This window comes from Centroberyx gerrardi, chromosome 21, assembly GCF_048128805.1.
Source record: "Centroberyx gerrardi isolate f3 chromosome 21, fCenGer3.hap1.cur.20231027, whole genome shotgun sequence".
NCBI classification, from domain to species: domain Eukaryota; kingdom Metazoa; phylum Chordata; class Actinopteri; order Beryciformes; family Berycidae; genus Centroberyx; species Centroberyx gerrardi.
The window spans coordinates 18,802,771-18,826,891 of record NC_136017.1 but is presented as its reverse complement, the minus strand read 5'-3'; the positions used below and the strand labels follow the sequence as shown (position 1 = coordinate 18,826,891).

At 40.8% G+C, this 24,121-nt stretch overlaps 1 protein-coding gene across 1 annotated transcript; it reads left to right on the top strand.

Annotated features, from left to right (window-relative positions):
* The first annotated feature begins 5,703 nt into the window (after positions 1 to 5,703).
* ccdc14 (coiled-coil domain containing 14) lies at positions 5,704 to 23,661 on the top strand. Its single transcript, XM_078290984.1, has 13 exons — positions 5,704 to 5,754; positions 6,955 to 6,990; positions 7,275 to 7,330; positions 7,763 to 7,832; positions 8,569 to 8,641; positions 8,837 to 8,941; positions 9,061 to 9,176; positions 9,802 to 10,255; positions 11,753 to 11,891; positions 13,870 to 13,952; positions 14,135 to 14,278; positions 14,907 to 15,009; positions 22,817 to 23,661. Exons 1-13 carry the CDS (start codon positions 5,704 to 5,706, stop codon positions 23,505 to 23,507), a joined length of 2,121 nt encoding a protein of 706 aa, XP_078147110.1. The 3' UTR covers positions 23,508 to 23,661.
* Positions 23,662 to 24,121: the final 460 nt, after the last annotated feature.

The window sequence follows — 24,121 nt, the reverse complement described above, 5'->3', positions numbered from 1 at the left end:
GCAGACTCTTCCACTGCCTGGTGTACATGCAGGTCTTGTGGGTCCATCTCTGGTCCACCGACAGGAGTGTACCTCTAGTGTACATTTTTACCTCACAGGATCTTGTACATGTGGGGCAGATCTTGAAGAGATCTATGAGGCAGGCTTGACAGATGGACTAATGAGGGTAGAAAAAGACAAAACAACACTGCACAACATGTTTATTACAGGTAAACAGCCTCATATCAAACACAGTAGCCTATATGCGTGACTTACTTCTCGGTTGTAGTGTCATCAACATCTGTCACACCTGGCTGATACATTTCATCATCAGGATCCATAACTGTCGTATCATTTGACTCCAGCGCAGATCATCATCCATGTCTTCATAAACCAACTACACCATTATTTACAATGATGGCCAGACAACAGATTACCTTGATGACAGGCATGAAACACCGGTGTACACACACACACACACACACACACACACACACACACACACACACACACACACACACATAACATGACATCAAGACAAATGAACAGCTGACAAGAAGACAGGCAAATAGCAACATGCCAAAAAACACAGCAGAGAGCAAAATACTGTGCCTATAAATGCATTTGCAAATAATATGTATTATAAAGGTCCTCAGTCCACCTATGCCATAAAAACCATTCACAATTAGTATTAAGTAGCCCAATTTTCAGGCATGATGGCATCAAAGCAATTGAGGTGATATGTGGAAAATAAAAAGAGAGTGGTATGCAGTTGTAATATATATATAGTTGTAATATACCCATGTAATGACTCCTTAATGCACAGATTTCATTTGAACTTTAATAATCGTGTGTTTTGCAATAGCCTACTGAAATTGAAACGGCAGAGAATCTGTTCTTGGGTAGATTACAATCCTTGAAAAGTTAAAAGCAAAAATGCCATAAAGCTATGCAACATAATGAAGATATATGAAGACATTTAGCCCCTTGCATGTACTTTATGTTAGACTTTGGTCTGTTCAGATTTTGTTTATTTTATATAGGCTATAGCCTATATACGTATATATACATATATATGTATATATGTTGGAAGTTCTTATACGTTTTATCATCTGCTGCGCAGTTATGTTTGTAGTGACTACATTTTGTAATGTCTGTTTGAATTTTGCTGATGCAATAATAAAACACTGTATCTCGCTTGTACACTGTCACTGTCTGATCACACCGTGGAAGTTTTTTATTTATTTATTTATTTATTTTATTGAAGACTTCAAATACACAACAAATTGGCAGTGACAGTTCTTACTATATCAAGAGACAAGGAAGGATGTCCGCACACTGAATATAAGCTCCCAAAGAATTTAATGCAACATTTCGACCGGCAAGGTCTTCGTCAGGCAAATAACCCATGTGAAGGAAAGAAGGGGCTATATATACTCAGGCAGGTAATGACATCACAATTGCATGCAGGTGGTCACATGGTATTTAACTTGCCTATAAGCCCACAGAAAGAAAAAATAACTATATATATATGTATGTACAGATAATGCTGATACTGGGTATATATAATATCAGGATAGTAGGCTCTCAGAAAGGCATATGTGCCATACAATAATCAAATAGCCATGAAAAGTAAACAGTAATCAAGATGGGGGAATAAATGAACAAATAATGAAAATGGGCACCAGGGGGAGCCACCTATATGGAGGCAATTACAAATAGGGCTTTAAATCAAATTCCTCATTGAAACCAGATGGAGACATGGTTTTAAGTGAGTGGATCCAAAAACCCTCACGTTGGAGAAGTTTCTTCTCCAGATCCCCTCCCCTGGGGGATTTGTTGACCTTATATTCAGTCAGTGTGCGGACATCCTTCCTTGTCTCTTTGTAAGTTGCTGATTTTTGTCCTGCACCTGTACCCAACTTGGGTTGGATGTGCACACCATTCCACGTTTTCTACTTAGTTCTTACTACCGTATATCACCCATATCACCAGAGTAAGCTGAGTAGGAGTACATATATGTCATAAGACAATATTCAAAAGGAAATAGAACAAAAAAAACCCAAAAAAAACAATACATACATTCCAGGGGTTAAATTATGGAGGACCGGAACTGCCAAAATCAAAAATAAATAAATAAATAAATAAATGACTCAATAAAGAAATAAATTCCCCTATTTATTTATATTTCTGTTTTAATTTGCTTCTGTATTTATTTACCTTTGTATTAATTCCCCTATTTATTTATACTTCTGTTTTAATTTGCTTCTGTATTTATTTACCCTTGTATTAATTCCCCTATTTATTTATACTTCTGTTTTAATTTGCTTCTGTATTTATTTACCTTTGTATTAATTCCCCTATTTATTTATACTTCTGTTTTAATTTTCCATTTTATTTATTAATTCTTTTCATTTTATTTATTTCTGTATTTATGTCTGTATTATATTTCCTTTGCATTTTCCCCCTATTTATTTCCCAAAATTTATTTCTGTGTTCTATTTGTACATTTACATTTCTTTATGCGTTTCTGCTTCCTTACGCAAATGAGGGGGCTGTGTCTCATGGGGTCAACTTTTCGCCTATTGGTTGATCGACATCAGAGTGCCTAGATCGACTATACGTGCCTTGCTCCCACACAGGTGGCCAGGCTCACTCACTACAGAAATGGCTACTTCCAGTCAGGAGATTGCTAGAGAAAGGAAAGTTTTTTGCTTGAGGGTTTGTCTGTCGGTGACATTGCAAGGCTTTTTGGGGTTGGTGAAAGAACAATTCACCGTTGGATGGCAGAGTATGGCATGAGGTGAGTGTGCATGTGAGGTCTCGGGGTGGATTGCTGTTGCGGTAAGTTACAGGATTTTATGTATTTGTCTGTAAGAATTTAAAATTATAGCAACTGGTGTTAAACTGAAATCTGTGTGCCGTCAAAACGTGTCCGCTAACGTAGCATGAGAATGAGAAATGGATACAGTAGTTTATGGTATTTCAGTCCGATTAGCATCGGGTAACGTTAGCGATTTAGCTCCAGTCCCAATGAGAAAGTGTTTGATGCGGGCCTGTGAATACGAGGAAGCCTGTTGGCCACAACAACAGTTAGCAATTGTCTAGTTAACCAGGTCCCGAAAGGACAAACCTACTATGATCGAGGTTAGGGGCTAAGTTAGTGCCGTTAGTGGCATGCTAATCTAGCGTTAGCGTTAGCGTTAGCGTTAGCGTTAGCGTTAGCGTTAGCGTTAGCTAAGGTTAGCTCCTCTGGCTCACTTTGCGGACACATCTCTAACGTGGCAAAACTCGAACAGTACTTTGTTTATCGGGGACTCTGGTCACCGCAAACATTTCACTTCTAACGCCAAATGAATGGAAGGGAGTTACTGGCTGATGAGATGTAACATTTCATGTTCTGTCTTTGCACCTAGTCTGGTAACTCTAGTCTTGTAATCAGCTGGGGTTGTGGCAAAAAATAACTAGAAAACCTGAACAACGAGACTACAATAAACGCTACCTTTCTCGAGGTTGTAATGTCCTATTTTTTCTTGAGACTGTGTTTAGAATCAACTACATAGTAATTATTGAGGCTGTAGTCTGTGGTAATGTTACTGGATTGCAGTAACGTTATATTGTAAGGTGTAGGTATTACTCATGATGCAATATCCTAAAAAATATTTGAGATAATTGGTTGCATTAAACATTGCTATTCCCTGCTATGAGGCCAGCACATCTCAGACAGTCATTAAATAAATATACAAATGTTATAACAAAGTATAAACTATAGTATAAAATAATTTATGAATCAGAATTGCACATTTTGCTACTTACCAATGTATATTCTTTTGTAATGGAACAACTGATGACTTCTGTGTTTCTGTTACTCCACAGATTACATCGATGAGTTGATGGACCTCATCTTTGATCACGTCTTCCAGGACCCTGCACCTTATGTGAGCCAGGTTTTGAAGATCCCCATCCCAGAAGACCCATGCACCCAGTCTGACAGGCCGTCATTGCAGCCACGTGTCTCGGTTCAATCAAGAGGCAGTCTGAACCTGACGTAGCTGGCAGCATCAGGGAGCTCACAGCATCTGCACAGCACCACACACACTGGTATCACTACTCTGACCCTGCAACCTAGAAAGCCCCAGCACTAGCTGACAAAGGATCTGTAGGCTAGACACTGAGAAGAGGGTACACATACTGTCAATATATTTCATTTGAATACTTAGTCTCTTCTTTTGTTGTTTTGGTTATCTGGCATGAGGTCAGGTTGTAGTTGGGTGTTTTCCACGAATACATAACAGATAACTAAAAACATCAAATTATAAATCATTTTGTGATTGATACTGCACTGCAGTAACTGCTACAGTGGAACACTCCCCTGTGTAAACTCACAGATGTAGATTTTGTAACATAACAGCACCCCATTATGGTCCTGCAGCAGTGTTATGTTTCTACATGTGCCTTTTTTATGCCTTTTCTAAAATAAAATAATTGTATTCTGTATGAACAGTCAGTGCTGTGGTTACTTATTGGTTTCACATTTACTTTACATGGGTGTGTAAAGGGAAAAACGTATATAATACCACACACACTGTCTACACTTATATGGTGCTTTATTACATTTCAATGACTGAAATGTAATAAAGCTCCATGCAAGTGTAGACAGTGTGTGGGATTATATTACTTATTCAGTAACTTTTGTCCTATGCCCCTGTCACTAAAAGACTTTTAAGTGTGCTGAAGTTGTTTCTACATGGATGTGTAATAAAGTATAACAACACAGTTATTTTACTCAAATTTATTGTCATGTAAAGTATTATCCAAAGTCAGGTTCAAATCAATTCATGCACAGAATGCATAAAAGAAACTTACTGCTCTATACCTCTAAGCTGTAAGGGCCCATAGTCTGTTTTATAAATGTTCATTGCATTCTGTAGTGAGAACACATTCAATCATACAGGCTGCAGACCAGGATGATCAACATGCATGTAGGTGGATCCTGAAGCTGATTTATTCTTCTGGTAACCTAGGGAATGAGAAAGGGTAACTTATTGAATTTTGCAAGCTTTATAGGAACATTACACTGATAATTACGTTTATCTATATTATATGTTTACTATTTAGCACAGACAATTTAGAGTAGATGTGAGTACTGTACAAACTAATGTACAGGACAAACAAAGGTGTCAACTCAAGAGGTAAGATGTTATGTACAGGGGGAATGACCAGCAGGCCTCCATGAGATGCAATGTTTGAATATTTCAGCTATAGTTCTAAAACTGTTGAGCTAGCGTTATAGCTGAATAACACTGGCATAAATTACGACAGTCATATGTCCAAATGGTAGACAGCATGGGGCATAACCATATGTTTGCCGGTGTCGTGACTATATTTGTATCCCCTGAAGAGGAGTTCTTCTTTCGCACACATCACACATCAATTTGATGTATTTGAACGTAATAACTACATAATGTCTGGTGTGTATCGCTAGCCAGTACAACGGCAATTGTAAGACACTTCATGGAATAACATTACAGCAGCTATCCAAGTAAAGTTAGCCAGCGAAAAGCTACCGACACCTATTGTGTTGACTAGACAGCCTCAAACCACTGGCACCGGTGAACGTCAGGCTAAAAATGAATCAAACAAACCGTACAGTACAGTTACCTTGCCAGACACTCCGGCCGGTAACGTTAGATATCGTTTTTATGGGATACAAATTTGTCTGCTATGGCTATCCAGAAATACCGCATAGCTGACGCAACCACATACACACGCACGGTGAGAAAGTACGGACAACACACTGAAATTTCAACCTACCTTTCAGAGACATCCTGCTGTAACCGTGTCTGTAAAACTTCGGCAGTTGCCTCCTCTTGTTCGGTTGACAGATTCCGCCTCAAAAATGTACGGTTTTACATGTTCTGTCACAGAGTTTTCTTCTACAAGGAGCTGCCATGTTGGTTAACACTTCTCCTTCCTAGCCTGGCCACCTGCTGGCCACCAGTGTGGGAGCAAGGCATGTATAGTCGATCTAGGCACTCTGATGTCGATCAACCGCGAAAAGTTGACCCCATGAGACACAGCCCCCACATTTGCATAATGAAGCAGAAACGCATAAAGAAATGTAAATGTAAAAATAGAACACAGAAATAAATACGTTTGGGGAAATAAATAGGGGGAAAATGCAAAGGGAAAATATAATACAGACATAAATACAGAAATAAATAAAATGAAAAGAATTAATAAATAAAATGGAAAATTAAAACAGAAGTATAAATAAATAGGGGAATTAATACAAAGGTAAATAAATACAGAAGCAAATTAAAACAGAAGTATAAATAAATAGGGGAATTAATACAAGGGTAAATAAATACAGAAGCAAATTAAAACAGAAATATAAATAAATAGGGGAATTTATTTCTTTATTGAGTCATTTATTTATTTATTTTTGATTTTGGCAGTTCCGGTCCTCCATATTAAATAACTTTATACTGTGTAAATACAAAGTGTAATTTTTGGGCATTCATACTTTTCATACATTTTGGAAAATGTTGCTAATTACACCGTGGAGTAAGGTCTTCTTGCTTGGATCCCAAGTTCCCTTACCATGGCGTCGCTGGGGGCGGGTTTACTTGTTTTGAATGACATTTAATGTGTCCAACAATAACCGACAGATACAGGAACGCCTTACTTTTATCTACACCAATGAAAATGGCCATACTAGACAGGACACTCGACAGGACAAGCTTTGATTGGTCAACTCGTTGTTTCCCGTTTCAAACGGAACCCGCAGGCTGTTGTGTTGGCCTCAGCGATTGATGCGTTTATCCCTACATATCAAGTGTAAGGAAAGCGTTTTGTTTTTTTTAAAGCCCCGACACAACAAGGAGACAGCAAACTTCACTTTGCTCACAGCACACCAGAAAGTGCACATTTTGGCTAGAAACCTGGCTAACTTAGTGAGCTAGGTAACTTAAGCTATCGTTAACCATGAAAGGAACTTCCAAACACAAGGTAAGAGACAACTTACCTTAACACATTGCTGCTGTTGTTAGCTATTAATGTCCGTTATCTAGGGAACAAAAACTGCAGGACATTACATAGGTTAGTTTAAGTCTCATATTGTGGTGACCAGTCGTTTCAGTCACATACAGTGACAGCGACTAAACAGAGACAAATATTTGCTCCAGGAAGTAAAATCGGACTCACTGGAGGATTAAGAAGCTCGAGACCCTACATTATTACAGCCTTTTAAAATACATGGCTCGTGACTGTGGTGTGCTGGTTGTGATTGACAGGTTGTGTCTTCAGGGAGGCTGACTGGGGGAGTCAAAGCGCAGCCAGCCAGGAGAAGGTGAGCAGACCAGCTTTTTTCAGCTCTGTACTGTTTCCCCTGTATTCGTTTAGCAGTGGTGCTGCAGCTCCCAATTTGGCTTCGCGTGTTGCCTCTATCTATATTAAGAGCGAATTCCAGTTCAGTTCAGTATAACTCTATTATCTTTCATATGTTGGCTTGGGTGAGTCTTGACTGTTATCCATATGTTACCATGCACCTCCAGCAGTACTGCCATTATTAAGGTGGTATAGACCCACTATAACACTGGAATACACTCGCCCTGGAGTCCTCAAACTTATATGATAAAGCCACACATGACAACATATTGAAAACATATTGCCATGCCTGTGATGTTGGGACTCAGTACAAGTTGTGCCACTTACTTAATCAGGCATGTACCTATTAGCTAATATGCGACCCTAACTCATGCTGCTAACTTTGTGCTGTTAGAGTGACTCCAAAGCCAGTGCCCTGGACTGAGCCAGCCTACTCTCTCTACTCCACTGACTCTGAAGACCAGGTAATGGACTGAGTAGATTCACAACTGGTAGAAAAGACAAGAGAGGACACACTCGCTAGGAGGATCATGACACAGCAGCAGTTGTACACTGTACAAATACATTACTTATTGTATTCATGGTTAATTTGTCTTCGGTGACGATCAGATAATAGGAAAAGGAAAAACAGATTTGAATCGAAACTTCTGGGATAAAGTTACATTCAGGGTAGGGGAATTGACAACTCTCTGCAGGAATCACTGATCTCCAAAAAGTTAGCTTTTCAGTTATTTTCTCATTGACACCCATTTTTACATTACAATACATTGTCTATAGTCTGTCTGGGACCCAGGGACTTGAAATATTTTTATATGAGGGCAGCAGCAGCTATAAAAAACAAACAAAAACCAGAATTGATAAAAACAGGTTTGTGCAGGACATCAGTAATATTCCAGTGTTCACTATAAGCACTCAACCTTGTTTTGAAAGTTAAGACTATTTTTGTGTTTAGAACCAGCTGTCTTATTTCAAGGGAGGTGGCTTAGTTTATTTCATATTTTGAATGTGTGGGCTGATTTACTTTATATTTAGTCAGTTGTGGGTTTGATTCAAAATTCAAATGAGAAGGGTGTCTTATCAGTCTATCGAGATATAGAATGATTTGTCGTCAACAAATACATTGATTCTGATTATGTTCTGAATTGATTAAAGTGGAAGTGAAATGAGCTCTAACTGGTGCTCACTGCTCTCGTCTACCAGGTCACTACTATCCATAAGGGGCTGGATCGCTGTGCTGCCTTGCTCAGTGATATCCTTCAGGCAGAGAGGGCAGGTAAGCTGGGTTTCCTGGAAAGATGGACATGGCCAGAGAGCATAGTATGTTACAGGCTAGCTCCCATCTGGGCCATTTGGTATCCCTCATACTAACCACTTTGCTTGATTTGTATTAGGACACAAAATCAAATTCTGTGTTGCTTAATTTGGCCCATGGCCCCATTTGTGTGTGTATGTGTGCGTGTGAGACCAGAAGCCAAGCCGAGCGTTGCCAGAGCAGTGAAGGGTGGAGCAGCCAAACCAAGAACATCCAGCTCAATGGGGAAGAAGACCACCAAGAAACCAGTTACAAAGACAGGTGGGACCACTGTGTGTGTGTGTGTGTGTGTGTGTGTGTGTGTGTGTGTGTGTGTGTGCGTGTGTGTGCGTGCGTGTGTGCTCGCCTAATGTTGCCACATCTCTCCCCTTCATTTTCAGTTCCAGTCCAGAAGAACATTCTGTCCTCTCAGTCCTACCCAGGTCTGACAGCCAGCCATCAGTCCAGTCCATCTGAACCAAATCCACCTTTTCCAGCCAGCCTCCTGTGTGGACCAGTCGGTCCAGCTCTCAAAACAACAGTCCAGTCCACTGCGCTAGCTGCAGACCCAAGTTTTCCAGCCACTCGGCATGCTGGTCTGTCTGGTCATCCACCTTCGAGGTAGGCTTGCTTTCTTTTCTACCTTAAATGGCGGTCTTGAAAGCAACAGATGAAATTTTGAAATGTCAAGGTGTCCCTTTGTTTTTTATGTGACTGAGTTTTAAAACTAACCTGACCAAGACCAGTCTATGGCCTAAATTACTCTAAACAAAGTTTGTGTAACTTCTTCCAGAGCAAACCCTCATTCCAAGCCATCTAAACCTGGGACAGATGTTCACTTCAACGGTCGACTGACTACCTCCACACCGACTCTGAGCCCCGAGAAACCATCTACAACTGGACAGCCAGCTAACAGCCAAACCCTCATTCATTCTCAGCACCTCTCTCCCACCATCCCTCTCTCCCAGCCCCAGGCCTCTATCCCTCTCTCCCAGCCCCAGGCCTCCATCCCCTCCTCCCAGCCCCAGGCCTCCCTCCCTCCTTCCCAGCCCCATGCCTCAATCCCTGTTTCTCTGTCCCAGTCACAACCTTTTCTCCAGCCCCAAACCCAGGCCTCTCCCCTTTCCCTCTCTCTCCCCAAGCTGCAATCAAGCCAGAGTCAGTCGGTTGGCCAGCAGCCCAGTTTTCCCCAGTGTCTCTCTACCCGACCTGCTCTCACTCTCTCCCAGTCACATCCTCCCCTCCAGCCCCAAACCCCACCCTACTCCCTGCCTCCTCTATCTCAACTCCTCTCTCTCTCTGCATGTCTTCCCCTTCCCCAGTCCCACTGCCAGCCTCCTCTCACCCAGACTGACTGCCAGTCTGGTTCTAAAGCTCCACAGACAGAATGTAGAGCGCAGGGGTGCCAGTGGAGCCACGATTCAGAGCCCTCATCTGTGGAAGGCTGTGGCCACCGAGGAAAGGAGGAGGAGTGTGTGCCTGTGAGAGACAGAAATTCCCAGAGCAGATCTGAGGGCTGTACTGCAGAGATGGAGGTGAAAGTGAAGACAGTACAGTATCTACTAGGAGAACTCAAGGCTCTGATCACTGGACAAGGTAACCTGTCTGTCTATTTGCTGTTTATCTGTCTATCAATATGTCTATCTCTCCTGTCTTGTTACCACCCTGAACACATCTTGTCTAATCATCAGGTTAAGCAGGCTAGGTACTGGTTAGTACGTGGATGGGAGATCTCCTGGGGATACCAAGTGTTGCAGGTCCTTAACAAGTGTTCCAATGTTTAAATAGATGTTTCTAAATTCAGTGCCATAAAATGTCTTAAATATGGTTAAATGTTACATTTGAGTTTTAAATACTGTTTCAGAGGGCTTAAAGGACCATACCGTTTGTTTTTGCATGTTTTAGCCCATTTACTACACTGCATGCCTACCATTCATCACTACCAACCATTTTTCAAAGCATATCATACTTTTCTATATTTTTTAATATATACATACTGTATATATAATCTATTTCCCTATTTTTTAAAATTCAAACGTTTAGGTGATAAACCTACCTTAAAATTCTCTGCCGCTCCAGCTAACATTCGTGCCTGGGTTTAGCAATCATGGCTGTGTGAATTTAGTTTGTAAAACAATAATTCTTTAAGGGACTATTTTCTGGCGGAGACAGACAGTCTGTTACTGTATGCTAGTAAGAACTGCATGAACACTGAGGGAGACAGTCAATTATAAACACCTTCATTATGAACTACCATACGCTATGAACTGAACATCCTGCTGTACTGAACAGACTCAGAGGACAGACAGGGATTCAAACCAACATCCTGCTGTATTGAACAGACTCAGAGGACACACAGGGATTCAAACCAACATCCCGCTGTACTGAACAGACTCAGAAGACACACAGGGATTCAAACCAACTAATCCCTCACAAAGTCTATCAGCAGAGCAGATCAGACTAACTGTGAGGATGTAAGTGAGTTACTTTACAGGTCCGTGACTGGCCCCACATCTAAAAATGTATGGTATGCTTTGGAAAATGGTCAGTAGCAATGTAAAGTATATGTAAAGTGTAGTAATTGAGCTAATAGATTCATAAAAAACACTTTTTTTTAAAAAACACACAAAACCTTTTAAAATATAACTTTTCTTGGGGCATCCTGGTGGTTTAGTTGGCTAAAATACATACCAGGTAACAGCGGTGTCCTAGGTTTGAATCCAGGCTATTCCAGGACCTTTGTTCCTCTGTCTCTCCTCTATAAACTGTTCAATAAAGCAGAAATGCCCCAAAAAAAATCTTTAAAAAATGTAGCTTTTCCTTGGTGAACTTTTTGAGTGAGAAATCTCATTGGTTGCACAGACACATACTTTGTTGTTTCTTACCCTTCAGTGTAAATTTAGGTGAAATTGGTCTTAAATGTTATTTGTACGGGCTTAAATTTCTTAACAAGTCATACATTTAACACAAGAATGCTATAGTCACCCTGTGTTGTAAGTTGGGGAGGGTACGTTGGCCAAGAGGAAGAGAAGTTTGTTGGTTTGAGGGTGTATTCTTACTTTACGTTAACTATACTAATCTTGGTCTGTGCAGGAGGTGTCGCAGAGAAGTTGCTAAGTGATCTGGAGCAGACAGTGTCCTTGCTACCACTGAACGTTGGTAGTTCAAACATCCAAGCTGAGATAGCGCTGGTACTACAGCCGCTGCGCAGCCAGAACACTCAGCTACGCAGGTAATACACTGTTTGTTAGTGTATGTTCATGCGATAGAAAGATTATCTTAGACTGGGTGTAGTTAGTACTGTTGTGGTGTCTGTGTTAAAGCTGCACTAGGCAGGATTTTTATGTAGAAATCCAGCCGCCTTATCAGCCTAAATTACAAAGTGAGACTGCAACAGAGAAGACCATCCCGTCCCCACTAATTGAGACACCGATTCACCCTATTTGCCCACATTAAATTCTGATGTCGGTATGGTCACTGGTGGGAAACCTTCACATAGAAGAGATGAATCAACACCTTTGTAATTTTATTTTTTTCCTGTCACCATTAATGCCCATGAAAATCTAAACCCATCAATGTGTTTGCCACAGTCAGAAGCTACTATAGTCTGTTCTACTGCAGGTTTGTCTTACTTTCCGGAAGTCATAGGCTTCCATTATTTTCAAAAATATGTATTGCATTTTTTCCTAACATGACTTCATAATGCCACAATCATATGGAGTTGCAATCTGATCAAAAGTAGTTACATTCTGACAGATGGCCCTCTCAAGTGTGACAAACTTTTTCAGGCCAAATAAGGGATTCCAGATTCTGCCCCCTTCAGTCATGAACATGAAAATGTATGTAAAATGATTGCCTTTAGCTACATCTAACCCTAATATTGACTATTTTGGCCTCTATTTCCGCTATTTTGCATTTCTTTTTTTGCTTAGCAAAACTTAGCATTCCAGCATTTTGTGGCTTTGTGAAGCAAGGATGGGTTAACTTTGTGAAGCAAAGATTGCAACTCCATATGATTGTGGCAATGGAAAAAGTGAAAATAGTCCCCATTAAACGTGATGATTAGCTGCATGATAAAGGCATGTTAGGAAAAAAACTGTAATACACATGCTGTTCAACATGATGTATTAAGTTAGTCAAGGTAGCAGTATGTCTCTATGACCTATTTTTTTAAATATATTTTTGAAAACAATGGGGGCCTTTGACTTCCAGAAAGTAGGATAAACCTGCAGTGGAACAGATAGTAGTAGCTTCTGACTATGGCAAATATATTTATACGCAGGGTTAAAGTGGGATTTGGCAGGTGGGGGAACCCTGTAAGATACATAATTGGTGGGGGGGGGTCAGAAAAAAATAGTAATTTAAAACAAATTTCCTGCATTTCTACACCACCTAACCTCTTGGATTAAGTCAAGAAACAGCAACCCTGTATAATGTTAACCAAAAATGTAAAATTATGTTATATTACTAGATTTCAGCATTGAGGTGCTTACATTCATGATTTTGCATAGGCATACTAACCTAAAAACCTAACCTAAGAAAGTTTCAGAGCGACAGACACACAGAGCGTCCCCGTAACCATAGTAACTCACTCTCACTCCTGCCTGCATGCGCACAGCGTGAGAGGAGAGGGAGAGACACAGAAGAGCCGCTGACTGAGATTACTCTGAGCACCATGCATGGGAATAAATTACAATATAATAGATTTGTGTATATTTCTCGCTATTCAGATGGTCTGAATAACTCGCTGCTGCACGGTGCTGCTCTGTCTTGTCTGTCCGTGCGCTGTCACTGTCTCTTTTTGCGCCGCGACATTATCAGTTATGAATTTGTTTTTCACTGCGTGAGAAAATAGACTTGTGGCGTGAGAGCGTGTGAAAAATGTTAATTGCGTGAGTCTCACGGTCAATGCGTGAGAGTTGGCAGCCCTGTGAACTTGCTTGACATTATTATGTATGAAACTGCCAATCAGATTTATTTACTTATTAATCGAAGGTGCCGGAACGCCGTTCCGGATCGTTCCGGCCCACTTTAACCCCTGTTTATACGCATAAACACTTTTCCGGCAATAATGGCAAAAAATGACACCAGCCTATACTTTAAGGTTGAAATCCAAAAGTGTGTGTGTGTGTGCGCACGCACCAGTGGGTATCAATAAAAGTGTTCTTTTTTTTTTTTTTAAGTGATCAAATAATGTGTGTGGTTCCCAGGCGCGTGAGGATCCTGAACCAGCAGTTACAGGAGAGAGAGAGAGCAGAGAGAGAGAACATGGAGAGACACAGTGACTCAGAAGGTAAAGCCTGTATGTCTGTTGATCCCTCTGTAGTTCACAATCATCCTCTCGGAAACCCATGTGAGCCGTTGACATTGATGTCTAGTTGAAATGAGTCAGTTACATATGATACGTACTGTACCCCTAAGGCAAAACCATGCCATGAAAGGAACCTAATTGGTTGATTAATGTCTTCCCCCCAGTGTTGACTCTGCAGGCGGAGCTCAGCGCTGCCCAATCACGGCTCCAGGAGCTCCAGGATGATACCAGAGAGCTACAGCAAGCCCTGCAGGACACACAGAGCCAACTGAGAGACAGAGAGACAGAGAACACACTCATCAAAACAGGTTCAGATCGCACCGTGCTTTCATTTCTGAGATCTGTGCTGTAGTGCGGGTAGAGCAAGGCACTAACGCTAGGTTCCATTCCCAGATGGCCTTGCTGTTCGCTGTAAATGACAGTATATTGCGGAACCAGAGGTAAACATAAACACATGCATCTGTGTGTTCATGTTTACCGCATGAACATGATTACCACAAAAATTCTAATTGCCGATTAATCCCCAGATATTGTAATTGCGATTATAATTTTGATTAATAGAATTGCAATTGAATACCTAGTTTGTGTTGCCAACTGCATATACTGTATTCTGTATAAACAACCAAAACAAATCCAGTGTTTTCCACGGGTTGGGGTGTTAGGGGGCGTACTCAACGAGCTCAATAGATATGTGTGTGATTGGTTATAATGCTCATTTGCTGTTTAGAGCATTGGTTTTGACTGAGCAGCTTGAAACTAAGTTAGAAAACCTTGATTTTGACAAAGCGGGAGTAGCCTTTTAAATGGAATGCAGTAAACGCGACTTTCACAATTACCATATCAATCAATTGTGCAGCCCTAGTGTGTGCAATGAGCATATGTTCCTATGTATGCCTGTGTGTGTGTGTGTGTGTGTGTGTGTGTGTGTGTGTGCAGACTTGGAGGGCACTAGCAGCAGGCTGTTGGAAAGTGAGAGAGAGAGGAGTGAAGTGGCCTTGCTTGCCCAGCAGAGACTGGAGGAGATCCAAAACCTCAACAGGTAGGGGTTGAACTAGGCCTGGGGGATTCTCTCCTGGTCCTTTTCCAGGATCATTCCCAGTTGGTGATAAAAATGCTGCAGACAAGCATCAATGGATTCAGTTACATTCATGAATGAACAAGGTAGTGGTGTTATGATATGTGGTTCTCTAGATCCACTATATCAGAGAGACGGCTTCCCTTCTTCATCCACAGTGTGTAGGATTCAGAGGCGGGTTTGACAACCACCATCTTAGATTGCTCTGAAAGGGTTCCTGTTGTTGGAAACCAATAAGACAAATATTCCTGTATTATTTGGTAGAAATACAAGTTGATCTTAGAGAAATCAAGCTAATTGACTGCACCCAAATTAGACATTTTAATTCCAATTCATGTAATATTCAGTAAATATAATATATACAGTATATAACATCCGATTTGGACCAAAGTCTTTCTTGTTAATGATTCAGATATGAGGAATCCAAATAAACTATACATTGACAGTATATAATAGTGTTTCTCAACGGGGGCGGTACCGCCCCCCAGGGGGCGTTCAGAGAACGTCGGGGGGCGCTGGAAGCAATATTTTTGAAAGGGGGGCGTTGAGGTGTTCTTGTGGGGCGTTTGTTTAAGGCGAGTTTACACCAAAGATTCATGACGAGACGAGTTGAAACTTGCAACTACTTGCAAAAGAATGTGGTCTGCAACATTCTAAAACCTGCCAGTTTACACCAATGAGACTAGACGAGACGGTGTATCGTTTCCATACTCTTTACTTCAGTGTTTCTGTTAGCTTTCTGTAGCGCAGCTTCATGCTGCCTTCACGGGAACGGGACGTCAGAGTATCATCTATAAAATTTCACCAACATGGCGTTTACTGTGTCAACTCAGGAAAATGGACGCTCTCTTCCTTGGTATTCCTTGGTGGAGGAAATTAAGAGTTTCTTCCTCTTGAAAGCATTAATTTCTCCCGAGGATAACGCTGTGTTATCGACGTGGTTACAAATTTACAAGAGGGATATTCCGCTGTCGGACTTCCCGTGAAAGCAACTTAGCGTCTAGCATCCAGACACACACTATAATACTATTCAATTCAAGTGGCTTTATTGGCATGACTGCATACAATACAATGTTGCCAAAGCATATTAACACAAACTATACAATCATAATAAACATAAACAATTTTCTAAAACAATATTCTAAAACCAGACACCTGCCACCTGACAAGCTGAGTCACAGCAACGCCATCAGCCAGCTTGATTCCAGCTGAGACGGGGGAGTTTACACCGCTGCAACTTTTCTCTGCAGCATTTCGTCTGTCGTGAACTTTAAAGTCTTCAGACCCCATAGCGCCTGAGAGCGCCCGTTCTATATTTCACTATAGCGCCCAAGAGCGCCCGTCATTTTTAAATCATTTAAAATGTACCAAAAACTGAAAATAAAGTTATCAGCTTTGTTTTATATATACGGTACTTCAAGTTGTCATCGATGAACCGGAACCGGAAAATTTATCTGGTGACACTGAGACGTTTAATTTTCCCCGGGTTTAGTCGTCCTCCACTAGCCTGGTAAGACCATCCTGATCACGTGACCTCACGTTCTGTTTCGCTCCACGGATCAGTCTGGACTTCCAGCCACCCACATCGATTTCAGTGGGCGGGAGTACTTGCCTTGACAGACAAACTCCTTCAGCCAATCAGCGAATCCAAATTCAAATCCAGTCGGAAGAACGGCGAAAACGTCTTTTCCGCCGAGAAACTCCGCTAGTGCGTACTCTTGTTCTTGTTTAATTGTTGTTATTGAGTCTATTTCTGCAATAACTGCACTTATGGCTGTGTTTACTCTACTAACGTTAACGTTACCGCTCGTTGCTTCGGGAGACGCCATTACTGTTTTGCCAGCGGCGGCCTGTATTTCACGTCATCAACTACGACGCAGTCCCTGATTGGCCCGGTTACGTCATCAACTACGACGCAGTCCCTGATTGGCCCGGTTACATTGTAATTTCAAGAAATCGATGTGGGCGGCTGGAAGTCCAGACTGATCCGTGGAGCGAAACAGAATGTGAGGTCCCGTGATCAGGATGGTCTTACCAGGCTAGTCCTCCACCGGTAGATCTAAAAATGGCTTCGCCGGCTAAGCGTCACACTTTTAAAACCTTCTGGAAGCTGTCAGATTGTGCTGTGAGACAGTACCTGACCCGCCGTATGTAGTGGAAAGTTACGAAGACATTGTGAGTTGAAGTCTTTTGATCGAAATCTGTTGTTCTTGCTCGATAAAACAAGACACAAGATCACCTTCACTAAACAGCGGGACCTACCTGGCTCTCACCGCCGGAGACGGACGATGTTTTCCGGGAGGCAGTGCGCCGAAGAGTCGGTAGGAGGACTGGCCGGGTTGCCGCGACTTTTATCCATATAACGTTAAGTTTGGCAACTTTTTCCATATTTGCTTGGCGACTGTTACTGTCTGATCTTATAACTGTGTGGGCTGAAGCGCTGGAGGTTTTGTATGGATTTTGAAAGCTTATCGTTAGCCAAGATAGGAAGGATCTGTTTTGTTGTCATACTGTGAATGACATGTAAGTAAGGAGACGCCCTGCATCGCCTTGCCATGTATTTGGTACCAAATTAAAAGGGAAAGTTGTGGGGTTTTTTTAATGGAAAAACTTGTGATTGTCAATTTCTTTTTATTTTTTGAGATATAGCTGTTTGTTTGGAATGAGCAAGAAAATGCTGATTTAAGTGAGAATTCCCAGTGAACTGCAGCAACATTCTAGAATTCTACTGGGGTCTACATCCTTAACAAGTCTATGAATAAAAGGAAATGTGAAATACCAGGTTTAATTTGCCTGGAATAGCACAAAACAATGTCAGACCAAACTCCACTCAAAAATCTGCTAAATTAATTCTGCCCTATTTAATGCCAAAAAGTTACATGCTGCATAATATGTGACATAGGCTATGTGACATATGTGACCCGCACACATCTGTTATTTGGCATTCAATGACATGCTTTTTAATGATATAACACAGAATAATAATCATACTAATAATAATAATAAGAAGAATATAATAAGAATATAAATAAAGAATAAATATATAGGCCTAATATAAATATAATAAATTATATAAATAATAACAATAATAACAATCAGCATAATAATCATAATAATAAACAGGATAATAATCAACATTAATATTCAGGGAAGACAATTAGCCTACATTTTATTTGATGGGGGGCGGTAAGGGACCTGGATAATGGATAGGGGGGCGCTGGCCCAAAAAAGGTTGAGAACCACTGGTATATAACATCAGTTCTCCATGTTTGACAAGTAGTATGAAGCTGGGCCTTGGAGTATTGTTTGGTAACGCTTTATTTTACAGCCCGCTAATTATGGTGTAACTAGTTTGTAATTATGGGGTACTAATAAAGTAACAATGTTGTAGTTACAGGGTAACAAAACAAGAAGTCCGTAATTATGATAGACTTATAAAAGTAGTTATGATGTAACTGTTTTCGGAATTTCTGCATACTTCAAAAATAATTACAGGGTACAATAATGTAATTAGGGGGGCAAAAAAAAAAAAAAAAAACGGCAGATAGTTTAATTTAGGTTGATTGGGTTTACATGATATTGAAACGTTTTATCCATAAAAATAAATCACAAACAGAAGACATATACCACAGTGTGCCTATAGACTATAAAGCATGTTATTTCTTGCAACAATAAAATAAAAGAATTAGGAACTTTCATAAAATAATTAGGAATCTTGAACTTAGATTTTGAATAGGCCTATCTTTCTAGTTCGTCAAGTAGGGCGATATTTTCACTCTCAGGGATGTGATGTCAGGTTCACGCCTTATTCTTTCTTCATGCGGACACATAGGACATGCAATCTCTATAAAAGTCAAAGACAACAAAACGAAATCACCCGCGACGCTCCTTTCAGTATCCATGGATAGTGCCACTGGGCGTGCATGTCATGCTTGCAAGTCACTGTTTAAGTCACTGCAGCACGTCTGCTCTCTTTTAAAAGTGTAGCCCGGTGTCTTTTGGAAACTTTAGTTCGTTTTGAATCATTGGCTTTTTCCTTCAACATGAAAAATCCCATTCTTTGTGTAGCGCTTTACCGCCCCCCTAAATTTACTAATAGTTTTATCTCAGAATTCTCAGAGTTGTTATCATTGATCACTGTCACGGGGATATCCCGTGCCCTCTAGAAAGTAAGATGCAAACGCACACACAACGCTGCATAGCCACTTCTAATTACATCTTGCGAGGTGTCCGTGTTGCCGTGTTATCGCTGCGTTTGCTCTCTCTGCAATTAAATGTACATTTATTAATGTACTTTTCACGAATGAATTGTTTGTCACCTGTCTTCTGTGCTGCACTGGACGATCCTCTGTTTTAGACCCGGAAAACCCGAGGCGGAGCGTTCCACTTCCTTTTCTGGAGGGGGTTTCCGGGGGATCGGACCAAGTGTGGTAAAGTGGCAGGGGTGTTTAATTGTGGGTTTGTTGAAAAGTTATTTTAATACTTTTGAGTGGAACAATTGTTTGGAAATGTCTAATGACCTTTATTATTGTTGAATTTAATATTGTGGAGTAATATGGACCAGGTAACTAATGCTATGAGATAATTGATTACCAAATACTAATTGATGTCTCTTGGTAGGAGCCAGCTACTATATAAATGTGGAGGCTGGAGCTCCTTGGTAGATTATAGCAGACCTTGCTGGCAGAGGCAGGCCAGATTGCCGTCATCTGCAGAGGGCTCCTTATCTAAAGGAGCATTGCCTATAGTGCAGATTCGATTTATAAGTATATCCTTTATTTTGCCTTGTATATTTTTCTTCGTTTTGTCTATTTTTTTGCAAGTTGTATTTTTTCCTTTTTTCTTCAATTGGCCAAATTTTTGTCTGCACTGTATATAAGCTGCATGGGACTGCACTGCTTGTAAATAAAACACCTGGACTGATGAACAGAACCATCTCTTTTGTGCCTCAGCCAATCGGCCAACTTTACAATCACAGTCAAATTTGATAGGTGTATCATCCTTGGAGATTTTAATTTTCAAATTTTACACTTTTGGGTCAGGAGTTTTTAGATTTAATTGGTTCTTTTAATCTTGCTCAACATGTCTCTGGTCCTACACACAAAAAAGGCCACACTCTTGATCTCATAATGACTTTGGGACTTACCATAGACAACTTGGAGAAAATGGACTTTGCTCTATCGGACCACATGGCTCTTGTTTTTAATACTCCTTGCTCTGATCATTTGGCTTTTATCAATCCCGTTTTATAAACTGTACAACTGCTCAGAAATTTGAAAATGTTGTTAATCAACTGTGTCTAGATCCTTCTACGTCTTATCCTCCAGATTGTCTATTGGAGAACTTCAGCAATTCTTGTTTGGTCTCTCTTGACAAAGTCGCTCCCCTTAGACTCAAACGGAAAACCATCAAAACATGCACCCCTTGGTTAAATGAGCACACCCAGGATATTAAAAGGAAATGCCGTCAAGTGGAGCGCAAATGGAAGAGCACTAAGCAAGATGTTTTTCACTCACAGTTAAAGGAATTAATGATAGATTTCAATCTAGCTACAAAGACTGCTAGGCAAAATTATTTTTCTCACCTGATCTCCAACAATTCCCACAACCCCAGGATTCTTTTTAGTACTATTGACCATCTTATCAGTGCTCCCATGACTGCAAATATCAAGCACTCCCCTGATGAATGTGAGAATTTCATGGTTTTCTTCTCTGAGAAAGTTGTAAACATTAGAAATCACATTATTCCTTCCGACTATGATTTAGATTTAACCCACCATGTTTCCTCGTCACTGAGTTGTTTTGACCACATATCTCCACAAACTTTGTTAGATATTGTGCCACATATGAACTCCTCTACCTGTTCCTTTGACATCCTACCAACAAGGTTTTTAAAAGAGATAATTGGAACCATCTGTCCTCATATCGTTTCCATTATAAACAGTTCCCTGGCCACAGGCTCTGTTCCATCATATTTCAAACGTGCACTGGTCCAGCCACTCCTTAAAAAGCCTAGCCTTGACCCATCTATCCTTACCAACTATCGACCTATCTCAAAACTCCCATTTCTGTCAAAAGTCTTAGAAAAAGTTGTTTACATTCAATTGACAAATTACATGAGTTGCAATGAATTGTTTGAAAAATTCCAATCTGGTTTCAGATCGGGTCACAGCACTGAGGCTGCTTTACTCAGTGTCAAATGACCTCCACTTAGCTGCTGATGCCGGTCAGTGCTCAATCTCAGTCCTGCTGGACCTCAGTGCGGCATTTGACACTGTGGATCATAACATTTTACTTGATCGCCTTAAGAATTATGTTGGAATAAATGGCCTGGCTCTTGATTGGTTCAGATCATATCCCTCCGACAGGCATTTCTCCGTTATATTAGGTAACTTCATTTCCTCCTCTGCCAAACTTAGCTGTGGCGTGCCCCAAGGTTCAATCCTGGGTCCTATTCTATTCTCAATTTACATGCTCCCTCTTGGTCACATAATAAGCCGGCACAATATCTCTTTTCATTGTTATGCAGACGACACGCAACTCTACCTTCCTGTTAATCCTGTTAGCATGATTGCTCTTAAGGACTGCCTTGCTGAAATCAAGTGCTGGATGTCCCAAAACTTTCTCCAACTAAATGAGGACAAGACTGAGATTATTTTATTTGGCCCCCCCAGTTGGACACCGGGGATTCATGAAAATCTTGGTATCAGGGAAACTAGTATCAAGTCCTCTGCCAGAAACTTGGCAATTATCTTTGATTCTAATCTAAATTTTGAAAATCAGTTATTTGGTCATGTTTTTATCAGCTAAGAAATATTTCCAAAATCAAGTAATTTCTATCTGCCCCTGATTTGGAGAAAGTTATTCATGCTTTTATCTCATCCCGCCTAGATTATTGTAACTCCTTATATTCTGCACTTAGTAAAAAAGCACTTTATCCCTTGCAGTTGGTTCAAAATGCTGCTGCTAGGCTTTTAACTGGAACGAAGAGAAGAGACCACATTACCCCCATTTTAGCGTCCCTCCACTGGCTTCTGATTGCTTTTAGAATACATTTTAAGATTTTATTGATTACATACAAAGCAGTAAATGGCTTGGCCCCAACCTACATCTCTGAACTCTTAACCCCTTACGTACAGGGGCGCACCCACAGATCCTCGGATCAAGCTCTTCTCTCAGTTCCTATGTCTAGGTTAGCAACCAAAGGGGACCGAGCATTCGCCACTAAGGCACCTAAGCTGTGGAATAACTTACCGCTTAAACTTCGCACAGCTACTTCCTTAAACTCCTTTAAACATCAACTAAAAACACATATTTTTAAACAAGCCTTTGACTGATATTTACTATTTTTATTTGTTATGTTATTTTACACTGTCTCCTTGTCACTGTTTAAGCACTTTGTAACTATGTTAAGAAAAGTTCTATATAAATAAAATTATTATTATTATTATTTTATCCACATTCATCTCAGAAGGAACTCCTGGTCCATTTACCGAGATGAACAGCAGGTTGTTCAACGTGGACATTCTGTTTCTCTCATCTGTGAGAACATGGCTCGTGGCACTGAATCCTCTTTCACACTCGGCTGTTGACACCAGTCTGCCTTGGGTGTTCCTACCAGGAGCACAAAGCTCCTGACAACATTTCTCCCAGGATCGCAGCCTTATCGTGGTGGAGGGGTTTGAGTGCTTCAGGCTGTTCTTTGGGTTGATCTAAAGTTGACACTTTTTAGGCTTCTAACTTACCTCTCTTTCTCTCCGTCTTCCTCTCAGGATTCTTCAGAGTCACGTTTCATCAGATTCTCCGACAGTGATTGACAGCTCAGCGTCAGGCCCTCCTCTCACGAAGCAGCTTCTCGAGCAATATGGGCACAGCCAGGACCCGTCGGAGCTTGCGCCCGACCCCGTCAGCCAATACCTGATCTCACTGGGTCAGAATGGGCGTGTCCTCACCTGTCACTCAGACACACAGCTGGAACCCACAGCGAGTGTCGATGAGGTTGTTGGAAGGTGTGTGTGTGTGTTAGAACGGGAGGAGAGTGTGTGCGCGAAAAAGAAACTGACTTTTGCCCCGCTGAGAGAAACAATGATGTCATCACATCCTATTATGGGGTCTCAGCAAGGAGGCAGCCCTCCAGTGACCTCAGTGGCCCATTGCCAAAGTTTGGACACCATACTCAGGCTCCTCCGCCAATCAAAATCTCTCATCAGTCCTCACCTTGACCAATCGCACAGCCTCAGCTCAGGCCTAGCCCGGTCATCTGGAAAACTGCCGGAAAAGGGGCGGGGGTTAGACCACTCCCTCTCCCAATGCGAAGTGGGATCTGTATCGTCCAATTGGAGTGTTGGGTCAGGGTCGACCTTTGACACCAGGGACGAGGTGGCATTCAGGGATGGCTTGGCAGCGCTGGACGCTAGCATTGTGAGTCTGCAGAGGACTATAAAGATGGACTTGAGGAGGTGACACACCAACTTATTACGCCTCAAAATTTATGTCAAGCAAAACACAAGTAATATACTTTTTCCTTTTTATTTAAGGGTGTTAGTGGTGTGTCTCTGCTGCACTGTAGCTCACATGCTTACAGTTTATGGACTAAGCTAGTTTTTAATCATCTCAATTTTTTCAGTCTTGTTTTTTTGAATGTTATACATGTTATATGTTACAGTGCGTAACCTCTGTTACACTGCATTTTGCCATTTTTGATGATTTTAATGAGTGATATTTAAGCCTGCAAGGTTGTAAATAAATGAAATATTTTTGCTTGATTGTGTTTCAGAGTGAAGCTGATGTGTACAAATACTTTAATTTAATTGTACACAGTTATTAAATGTTATTCATGACACCTCTTGGCAGTCAGAGGGTCATCAGTAATATTCAGAAATTTTGAGCCTAGCAACTTTTCATCCCAAAATCAAATAAAATATTTGCACTTACATTTAAACCATTCTTTTTTGTCAGTTTAAAATTCTACTAAATTATATATTCAAATTCACCTATATTACCAAAATAATGAAAACACCCACATGAAGTAATATAAATAATAAATTTGAAGTCCAGTTCATATAATAATGTTTTAC

Excerpts from the sequence above, each read along its gene's own strand:
- ccdc14 (XM_078290984.1), top strand. The coding sequence starts at position 5,704 with ATGGCTATCCAGAAATACCGCATAGCTGACGCAACCACATACACACGC. Across the intron at positions 8,942-9,060 it reads GAAACCAGTTACAAAGACAG|TTCCAGTCCAGAAGAACATT; the intron begins GTGGGACCACTG and ends CTTCATTTTCAG. Across the intron at positions 14,279-14,906 it reads GAACACACTCATCAAAACAG|ACTTGGAGGGCACTAGCAGC; the intron begins GTTCAGATCGCA and ends GTGTGTGTGCAG.